At 36.7% G+C, this 11593-nt stretch overlaps 1 protein-coding gene across 1 annotated transcript; it reads left to right on the top strand.

The window, feature by feature from the left end:
- Positions 1-1587: 1587 nt before the first annotated feature.
- On the top strand, positions 1588-10543 carry LOC107671683 (histamine H3 receptor-like). The gene is made up of 3 exons (XM_016464591.1): positions 1588-1834; positions 5343-5509; positions 9794-10543. The coding sequence occupies exons 1-3, from the start codon at positions 1588-1590 to the stop codon at positions 10541-10543; spliced, it is 1164 nt and encodes a 387-aa protein (XP_016320077.1).
- The last annotated feature ends 1050 nt before the right edge of the window (positions 10544-11593 follow it).

Raw genomic sequence — 11593 nt, 5'->3', positions numbered from 1 at the left:
ATTCAAAATATTAAAAGAACAAAAGGTATGAGTATAATAATGATTCTAACATAACACTAAGCCAAACACCAAAAAACAACTACATATGTGTGTATGTACAACCACACAAACATACATATATACTGTCAAAATATATATTATTTCATTTCCATTTAGATATATAGTATTAAAATAACTCAAATTAAATTAAACTAAAACTTAATAAAAGACCTATACAGACATAATAAATTCAGACATAATTTAACTAAAATTAAAATAAATAACAAATACAAATCATACAAATCAAATGACAGTAGTTTATCGGTAATCCTAAAAAATAACACTGCCAAACACACATGCTAAAAAACAACAACTTACTTACACGTAGTAAGAAGTGGTTATAAAAACTGAAACAGAAGTGAAACAAGTAATAGGATTTGAGATTGAAGATACAAGCTTAATTATTTAGATTATTCAAACGTAACGTGATTAGTCTGTAATAGTTTGAAAGCAAGTTATATTTCAATTGTTGTATTCAAGAAACATGCCCAAAACATATAAGCAACTAGATTTCCTGAATTAAATGATAGCCTCAGCCATATCACCCTGTAGCCCAAGACTGGTTGCCCACTGAAGCTAAACAGGGTTAAGCTGGTCAGTACCTGGATGGGAGACCTACTGGGAAAACTAGTTTACTGCTGGACGAGGTGCTAGTGAGGCCAGCAGGGCGTGTTCACCCTGTGGTCTGTGTGGGTCCTAACGCCCCAGTATAGTGATGGGGACACGCTATTGTAAAAAAAAACACCATCCTTTGGATGAGACATTCAAACCAAGGTCCTGACTCTCTGTGGTCACTAAAAATCCCATGGCACTTCTCATAAAGAGTAGGGGTGCATCCCCGGTGTCCTGGCCAATTTCCCTCCACTGGCCCTTGTCAATCATGAACTCCAAATAATCCCCATCCACTGAATTGGCTCTATTTCTGTCTCCTCTCCACCTGTAGCTGGTCTGTGGTTGTACTGTGGCTGCCGTCACATCATCCAGATGGATGCTGCACACTGGTGGTGGTTGAAGAGGAGAGAACCCTAGTTTTTAATTGTAAACTGCTTTGGGTGTACAGCAATACACAATAAAGCGCTACATACATCCTTTATTCATTGTTTTCAATGCAGAAAATGAACCTTTCTTTCTTTGTTTAGTTTAAATGATCAAGTAAAGACGAAAAGAAACAAGAGGAAGGATATAGAGACCCAGCTGACATTAATAGCTGTGCAAAGGTCATCATCACTGAGATTTAAATGTTGAATGCTTCATATTTTTTTATCAGTGTAAGTCATTCAATTTTAAATAATTGATATAGTCTGTTTCTTTGATTTCTTAAATGGGATTACTTGATTTACATCACATTTCACCACGGTTTTTAAATTATGTCCGTAAACCAGAACACTAAAATGAATGAAAGAGTCGGTAGCATGGCTCTGAATCGCTCTTGACGCGCGCGGTGGGGACGGCGAGGGGCGTCAACAGCGCGCGCACCACACGTTTACTCCGAACCTTCGTGAGACAGATGAAAAAGACAAGCTCGAAGTGAAGACCGTGAAGCTGTCGATGGGTAACCATCACTACGATCCCAACATGACCCGTGAGCACACGGTCAGTAACTGGACCGCCGTGAGGAGAGACGCTGGGTTCGAGGGTCCGGCGCTCGCGCTGCTCTCGGTCATTATGGTCATTCTGGTTGCTGTGATTGTGTGTGGAAACGCGTTGGTCATCGTCGCCTTCAAGATGGACAAGAGTTTGCGCAAACAGAGCAATTATTTCCTACTAAACCTGGCCATCTCAGACTTCCTCGTTGGTAAGTAAAGTTTACATAAAAGTTTAATAAATATATCTCCAGTGTAGTCTGTTATACCGACAATATCAAATGTTCTAGTGTTTGTCAGTGTTCTAGGGTGAATACAATTTGCTGCAAACTGATGCATGCCAACAGTGTGCAGGACTGGTCTGTGAATATTCAGAAACGAAAAAATAAATAAATACAATTCGTTAATAATATCTTTTTAATTAAGCGTTCTTGATTAGTAAGATTATTGTCTTAATTGTCTTAAACCGCTATCTTTAGCATTTTAGTAAAAATATATTCAAATCTCACATGCATACTCTTAATTTAAAATTATTTGAATGTACCATGTTCACTTTGAATAACAATAGTTATTTAATAATGTGTACATATGCATATTACTTTCTCCAGAGCTTTGAGTAAAAAAAACTAAAAAACTCCAAAACAAGAATCTTAATGAAAAAACAAAAACTAAAAAAAGAGTCTGTTTAAACATCAGTATAGTGATGTAAGTAGTGAATTAATGTGAGATGAGTGCAGCTCTCTGCTTCCCTTATTCATCACATCAGTGTGCATTTACTGTAGTATTTAGCTAAAAAAGAATATATTGCATGATGTTGATGTTTGCAGGTTGCATGGGAAACAATGTCCTCTGTCAGTGGATTTGTCTCCTTCCAAGCATTTTTGCATTTTTCTCCCCATGTATTGTGTCAGAATTTTGCCTTGTCATATCTGGGTGTTAAAAACTGCTCAAAACTCATTAATCGCTCTATGTGATGTATTATGCGTCCACCGATGTCTGCTCTTGAGATGACAAAATCTATACGCAGCTGAGAATTAATTAGATACTATCACAGTAAAAAAAGTAATTGCATGAAATCCCTTTCAGGCAAATCAGTCTCCTACAGCTATCTCTGTCTGTCAGTGTTACATTTAAATAACATTGCATATCAGGAATAAAACTGGGCAAAGATGAAATGGGGAATGCTTATTTAACATTTATGCAAAATGTACAGTTAGTGCTCAAATCAACATACTTGATTTGATGACTTTACTCCTACACCTGTTGCTGTCAGTCCCAGGCTTTTCTAGCTTAGTGGATAAATACAAGAATCAGGAACTGAATATGTACTCTATATCTTCTAACTTTTAACATATCTTGTAATTTTTATGCTTTTAATGCAAGGGATTCTAATCTGCCCTAACACAAATTTTGATAAGCCAGAATTGCAATGGATGTACACTGTAAAAAATAAGTGTAATTTTAACTGTAAAATTTTGTGATGAGCTTTGATTCTTTATGTGGCTTTCTCTTTTACCACCTGCATTATTATGGTGGTTGTCAGTATGTTAAAGGTACAAAACAGATTTTAATAGCAGTGTGCATTGTTGAATTTACTGGTTTACATTCAAATTTTCTTGTTTGTAAATTACAGTTTTATACTGTAAAATGTACAGTTTTTGTTTACAGTTTTTCTGTATTTTTTACAAAATTATTCTGGCAACCACAGCTGCCAAAATTATTTTGTAAAAACGACAGAATTTTTTTTACAGTGTATATCAGAAATGGTGATAACCTTTCTCTGCATGCTGTTTTGTGAATTCACTAGAATGGATAGTGATTACATAAACAGCTGTTGTGAAAGTGGGGTCAAATCCAAACATATTAGTACCATAAGAGTGCATATTGCTACCATAAAGGATTATTTCACTTCCAGAATAAAACGCTCCTGATAATGTGATAATCCAAGATGTGCATGTCTTTCTTTCTTCAGTCGCAAAGAAATGAAGGTTTTTGAGGAAAACATTCATCCATATAATGGACTTCAATGGGGACCAACAGGTTGAAGGTCCAAATTGTAGTTTCAGTGCAGCTTCAAAGAGCTCTTATCTGACACACTCAGTTTAGTTCATGGATCTATTTCCTAACGAGCTGATGATCTCAATCAGGTGTGTTAAATAAGGGAGACATGCAAGATGTGCAGAACTGGAATTGGGAACCACTGCTCTAAGGTACTAGTATGCACCCTTTAGGGGTAAAGAAGGTGCAAAGGTGTCCCTTTGAGGGTACTGCCCCCTAAAGGTACAATGTTTGCACTTTTTTCTTTTTCTGAGCATGCATGACAGTCCATCCTATTCTGTTATAGAGTGCATGATAGTCCATCAAGCTCATTGACTGCTGATTGGCTGGCTGGCACATGACAGATCTCTATGCAAACAAAGTATTGCTTGTATTGGTGTAGCAGTTACTATTTTTATGGGACTTCTGCTTCTCTCATTTCTCACTGGAAAGCTTGACCTATTGTCTGTGATTGGATATGTGCACTTTGTATGGAGTTTTTTTTATTGCACTCTAATGAACTCCATACCATATTGCTATTATAAATCTCCACATACAGATCTTAACGAGTCATTACACCAGACATCTTCTCTGCATGCTGGAGACTATATTGCCTCACATTCATTTTTATGCAACTCTAGTCAAGAATAACATTTACAGTTGTCTCATTCATAAGTAATTTGCATTATATTGATCACACTTTAGTTTGGGGTCCAATTCTCACTATTAACTAACTATTAACTTCGACTTTTGCCTCAGTAAACTCCTAATTTGCTGCTTATTAATAGTTAGTACGGTAGTTGTTAAGTTTAGGGATGGGGTGGATTATGAGATCTAAAATATGATCATGCAGAATAAGGCATTAATATGTGCTTTATAAGTACTAATAAACAGTCAATATGCTAGTAATACGTGAGAATTGGTCCCTAAACTAAAGTGTTACCATTACATCTAATACAGTAATGTAGAGTTCATATTTCAGTGGTTTCAAGATAGTTACACTTTTTAATAGTTTGCATTTTTTTGCATTTTATTAATACATTTCTGTGTCTGAGCGCACACAATGTTTCAAATAATTGAGCATTTTGACAAACTGTTATTACTGTGCACTATTGTTTTCTACTAAATTTGACCCCATGCCTATATTTCAAAAGTGTAGCACCAATTTTTATTTTTTTTATACTGAGAATATATATTTTCCTGGAGTTGTTGTACTTGAATTCAGCCTCAAACCATGCACAAATTTAACAAACACTTTCGTTCTTGACACATTCAAGCAATAACTAAGGACAATTTTTCAGGCAAAATTCAGCCAGTTTAATAGGAATCCATGCAATCTGGAATTCGGTTGAGAGCAAAACATTTTCCCACAGATTTTGGGTTCAATTGACCAGCATTGACCAGCATAAACCTGCTTGGTTTGAACGTGATTTGTTCGTGAGCTGTGCTTCATACATCTCTATGCTATTACAATAGACAACCGTTTTGACCGTGTAATTTTGTTAATGTGACTGCATGTTTACTCTTGAAATTGCGATCATTGTGTAACCACAGCAACACGGTTGATAGTCATCACTAACTGAATGACAAAATGCTGTAACAACAGATATGAATAATTAAAACTATTCAGCTGGACCCTTCAGAATGACTATAACAATGCTTTCTGATTGGTGTTTCCCACAGGTGCCTTCTGCATACCCGTGTATATGCCCTACGTCTTGACAGGGAAATGGATGCTGGGTAAAGGACTTTGCAAGCTGTGGCTTGTCGTAGACTACCTTCTCTGCGCTGCGTCCGTCTTCAACATCGTACTTATCAGCTATGACCGCTATCTCTCCGTTACAAACGCGGTGAGGTGCACCATATTTTTAATATGGACCAATCTATAGCGGTGTATTCGTTGTGATTCAGCATTATTAACTCATGACAACCGTCAGAAAGTATTGTCCAGGCTGGTGATAAACAACAGCAACAAGCACTATTAATGAAACTCATTAATAGAAATACATGCACAGTCACCGTGACTCAGTCTGTTTTGTTCGCTTTAATCAGTCTGACTCATGTGAACGCAGAACCTGGATGCTGACTATTATAGGATATCACATATTATTTAGAAATGGTCAAGATTATGAAACTCTTGCTTGTGTAATAACCACCAAAAATGATAAAATGCTTATCAAGAGTGAGAATATTGAAACTTGATCATCGTTAAACATAATGCATAAACTACATGCATCTGCATGGAACCCCAAAGCAGTCGATTTAACTACTTAAATCAATTGGATTTACTGTTTTTCATACAATGGGTGAGTAGTAAACTCTATTATTCGATGTTGCTATTTTTACATATTTGGGCAGATTTTTAAGTAGCTATATGTTCGATATTAATGTATTGAGGAGATTGATCCTTACATTAGATGTCCTTAATGTTTTAGTATCATAAACATTTGATATAAACAGGATGAACATTTTCTAGAGATCGTGACAGCAGTAATTCATCGAATGGCACATATTCTGGCATGCAGTGTGATTGCACATAATTTTAGCATGTTAAAGAGCAACTCAGGTGTCTGGATCACATCTCTTTTGACACTTTTGTGTTAACATTATCCTTTGTTTAATTTTTATGTGAACTAGCAAATGTACAGGACATTTACGTTACCCTTGAAAACATTTTGCATTATCACCTCGCTCAGAACAAGGGTTTAATCCATGTCTTGGAAGTTGTTATACTACCTGCATTTATCAGAACACCCTGACAACACCAAACAACCAGCTAGCAATTCCTCAGAATCAGTAAGACTAGCGATTGTGGACTCTTGTTGAGAAGTTTGAGACGTGGCCACTTCAGCCTTGTGTAGGGATCAGGGTTGTTCACCATTCTGAACTGAATTAAAAATGGGTTTTGAATTCCTGAGCTTGAATCGAAAAAACACAAATAAATTCAAATTTTTTAAATAATACATTTGTGACCCTGCAGCACAAACACAGTCTTAAGTCGCTGGGGTATATTTGTAGCAATAGCCAGCAATACATTGTATGGGTCAAAATTATAGATTTTTCTTTTATGCCAAAAATCATTAGGATATTAAGTAAAGATCATGTTCCATGAAGATATTTTGTAAATTTCCTACCGTAAATATATCAAAACTTAATTTTTGATTAGTAATATGCATTGCTAAGAACTTCATTTGGACAACTTTAAAGGTGATTTTCTCAATATTTTGATTTTTTTGCACCCTCAGATTCCAGATTTTCAAATAGTATTATCGTGTATCTCGGCCAAATATTGTCCTATCCTAACAAACCATACATCAATGCTTATTTATTCAGCTTTCAGATGATTTATAAATCTCAATTTCAGAAAATGTACCCTTATGACTGGTTTTGTGCTCCAGGGTCACATTAATTTTTCAGGACATCCCTTCCTCTTTTTTCTGGGTAGGATTTCTTCTCAATGATAAGCCAACCTGGTGCAGGATTTCTATTCGCAAAGGGCTGGTGAAAGTGATAGACCTGTTTATTTATCATCGATAATATGCTTGAAAAATCTTTACTGGCATCCTGGGACTATGTAAGACCTAAAAAATAAATAAAATAAATAAATAATAATCAAAACTCCTGATTATGATCTAATGATGGGCTGACTGGATAGTAGACCTACCGCAGACTGTCTGCATGGCTTTAGGGTTTCCCTAGGTCCTTAAAGAATTGTCTTTTCAAAATGTAAGGCCAACATAAAGTCTTTAAAGTCTTGATTAGTATAAAGCAGGGGTGCTCAGTCCTGCTCGTGAAGGGTCACTGTCCTGCAGAGATTAGCTCTAACCCTGAACCCTGATTTAAAAATCAGATGTATGGGAGCAGCATGCAAGCTCATTGGCTGGCAGATCACATGTCAGGAAGCGACTTGCATATGTATTTTGCACAACTGTCCAAGGATTTAAATCACATTTATTTATTTGTTTGTTTGTTTGTTTGTTTATTTGTTTGTTTGTTTATTATTAGTAGTGCATTTAATTGCATATTTAAGTGCACTACCTTGAGTCCTTTTAGCCTTTTATTTGGTATTTTTTACCAAATGACTTGTAGGACTTAAATTTGTGTTTTTCACAACTGTTGAAGGACGCAGATAACATGTATTTATTATTATTATTATTATCATTATTATTATTATTATTATTATTATTATTAGTGCATTTAATTGTGCACTACCTTGAGTATTTTTAGGTCTCCAATAAAAAAAAATACACTATCAGTGTTGCAAAGGAGCTTCAAGTGTATTAGGCAGCAACAGGTGTGAACAGGGACTGGGTTTTTGTTTTTTTTTCATTTTGAGCAAAAGTCATTTTTGAATGGATGTGGCATGAGAGATCTACCTAAACTACCTTTACTATGGGGTTAAATCTGTCTAACTAAAGAAACATCCTGAGATGCCCCGGAAACAGAGATTTACAAAGCAGTGAATATTGTGGAATATTTACTTCAAAGGTTCCTCTGATGTTTGGTTAGACTCAGGTCAGAAAGTGTCCTTGAAATGTCTTGTTTTGTTTTCCCACACAAGCTCTTAACATCAGAGCAATGATACAGACATAAATCACAATACGTAGCATCTGCCTTTAATCTGCAAGACAGCCATGTTTGATCTCACAGACTGTGGCTTCAGCTTCAATCAAAGCCAGTGAAGGAAAAAAGATTCATGCTATCATTGGCAGCACTATGGCCGCGCACACATACTCGGATATGTGTGTACCAGCAAAAGAAAGTCTTCATTCCCTACTGTGCATTTTCTGTGTACAGTTCAGTGGAGCAATGCCACACTTGTTGTCTTAAAATGAATTATTATTAATTATAATGATTTAGTAAGGTGCAGACCACAATAAAATTACCAGTCATATTTATTTTGTTATTTAGCATGAAATGTAATACATCAAAAAAGCTTTGAAGCGGAAAAGTAAGCTATGTTAGTGATTAACTGTGTCGGACGCTTCATTCACAGCACTTATTCGAACAGGGCTGCATTTCCCAAAGCATAATGTGCATAAGATCATCAGCAAAATATAAGAAACCATTCCCACCACTAGTCTCTATGATCCATCCATTTCTAAGCCTCTTCTCCTATAGGGTGACAGGGACACTGGAGCCTGTCTCAAACCAGAAAATTGACTACCGCAAACCTTAGTAACATTGCATGATTCATTGTAATACTCTCCTCCTCCTGTACATTTTGTGTCTGAAAGGGAAACTCCTACAAATGCATATATGCAATAAGCTCAACAGCAAAAATAACTGTGTCCATGTCTTTCATTGCTAATGTTTCACTGCGCATCTAAATCCTGACAGTTGTTTTTTAATGCCAAAAAAGGGTTTGCACTGACGCAAGCTGTTGGTAAATCTGGCCCTAAATGTTCAAATGGATCATGCATAATGAAGGGGAAAAAAAGAGCAAAATGTATACCTTTAGTATAAATTTAGTATAAACAGTAACCATATTTAAACCATGATGTTTGTAGTAAAACCATGGTAATAATAATGAAAAAAAAAGTTCCTCTAGTTTTACTCATGTAACAAATTCAGCTTTGCATCACATAAATAAATTACATTTAATTCAATTTTTTATGAAAATAAAAAACAGCTATTTTAAATTATAAAATTGTTTCACAATATCACTTGTTATCTTTGATCAAATAAATGCTGTTTTTGGGGAGCATAAGAGACTTCTGTCCAAAATATGAAAAAAGTAGCAAAAGAGTTTGGACAATGCATTGGAATATTTCTTAAAATATAGAGAAGCACTGGTTGTCTTCTGCATTGTTATTTTTGTCCTAAAAGAAAATTAAATGTGTTAATACATGAACTAACTAAAGAAAGAAAGAAATATTGATTGACTGAAAATGATTGACAGCTGTAGTTTACTTTTATCAGTTATCTAAGGCTGTTTCTTTATTACCCAAGGAACTTATTTACAGCATTCTAGACCTAATATAGCCATAATAATGGATGTCTCTGACTGTGAATCTTTGGCTCAGTATGAATGTGGTGTTATAACGATGCATGCATTATTACAAATGTATAGATTTTTTTTTTCTGTTAAATAAATGCTTTTTTTTTTACATTGTGTTCTTTCTTGATCTTAGGTATCTTATCGTGCCAAGCAAGGAATGGCCCACTTTGCAGTGGTGAAGATAGCAGTGGTTTGGATTCTGGCCTTCCTCCTCTACGGACCGGCCATCTTATTCTGGGAGCAACTGACCGGAAAGAGCCGCGTGCCGGATGACGAGTGTTTCGCTGAGTTCTACTACACCTGGCACTTCCTGCTTTCTGCTTCGGCGGTCGAGTTTTTCTCGCCGTTCTTATCCGTGGCTTTCTTCAACATCAGCATCTACCTCAACATCCGTCAGAGGAGACTCGGCAGCAAGAAAGAATCCTGTTCTCCAAAGTGCCAGGATGCTGCAAATCTGTATGGCGAGAAAACGCGCATGAGCGTCCGAATCTGCTGGAACTCAATGACGCTCAAGAAGAAAAGCGCAGCAGACGGCGAGAAGCGCTCGGAGAGTGACGGTCTGTCGATGCGGTGCGTCCAGCGCTCGCGTCTGAGGCAGGACAAGAAGATTGCTAAGTCTTTGGCCATAATCGTGTGTGTTTTCGCGGTGTGCTGGGCGCCGTACACTCTGTTAATGATCGTGCGAGCGGCGTGCAGAGGAGACTGCGTGTCGCATCACTGGTACGAGGTGACGTTCTGGCTGCTGTGGCTGAACTCAGCGATCAACCCTTTTCTGTACCCACTGTGCCACAGCAGCTTCCGAAGGGCCTTCTTCAAGATCCTGTGCCCACGACAGAGGTCCACCATACCGCTGACAGTCCATTCATCCAGCACACACAGATAGTCTGAGTGATCAGAGGACAGCGCACATGTACTGAAATAGTGTGTACAAAGAGGATTTAAGTGTCTATGTATGTAAAGGAATGTTCTGGGTTCAATACAAGTCTGTCGACTGCATTTGTGGCTTAAATTGGTGTTTACACACAACACCGATTTCAACTTAAAATGGAAAACCTTTTATACGTTTTGGCCGTTCATTTACACCCATGCAAACTCTTGAAAACGGGTTTCAAAGTGCACGTTTTTGAAAACTACACTGTTGTTGTCTCCAAATAACTACAAAACGGTGGCATCATGCACATGCGTATCACATGTTCAGTCTTAAGGCATATGTGAGTATGTGCGCACGTGCGTAGTGTTTCTTTTGGCCTGGCATGAATAATACAGTGTTTTTACAGTAGCTGTTTTTGTGGATCCATGTGAACGGGGATTGTTTCGACAACATTATCATCTGTACGTGAAACTTTTCAAAAACGCAAAGTACAATCTTTTAGTACAAGCATTGTCATGTAACCATACCCTAACAAAACATCAGTAAGGCTACAACGGGCTAAAACTACTGTTAGTAGTTACTAACGACACGCAGTGAAACATTAGCAATGAAAAGGCATGGACACAGTTATTTTTGTGGCTGACCCTACTTCATATGCTTTGAACTCAGGAAACTCGTATACAATCTTTTAAAGTTCCTGTTATGACAATGTATGAATTAATAAACCTTGAAATGTCTGCACATAACTTAGATAGACTTAGAAAAGTAATTGCACTTCAAAAAAGCATTAGAAAACTAAATAAATAAATAAGCAAGCAAGCTTTTACTTTTAGTTTCTTTAAAATGCTGTAACTAGTTAGGAGCCAGTTACCCAGCTAACAGAGAACATTATCAGAACTTTGAGTGAACTTTTCCAGAACATTATCAATGATATTAATCCATTATATAAGTTATGATCAAGCATTCTAACAGTAATGTTAATAGAACGTTACTGGATGCTAGCAAGGCCAAGGTTGTGGGTTTGATTCCCAGGGAAAGCAAAAACTGATCAAATGTGTATCT

This window comes from Sinocyclocheilus anshuiensis, unplaced genomic scaffold (genome assembly GCF_001515605.1).
Source record: "Sinocyclocheilus anshuiensis isolate Anshui unplaced genomic scaffold, SAMN03320099.WGS_v1.1 scaffold524, whole genome shotgun sequence".
In the NCBI taxonomy this organism is placed as follows: Eukaryota; Metazoa; Chordata; class Actinopteri; order Cypriniformes; family Cyprinidae; genus Sinocyclocheilus; species Sinocyclocheilus anshuiensis.
This window is presented reverse-complemented; position numbering and strand designations above follow the sequence as displayed.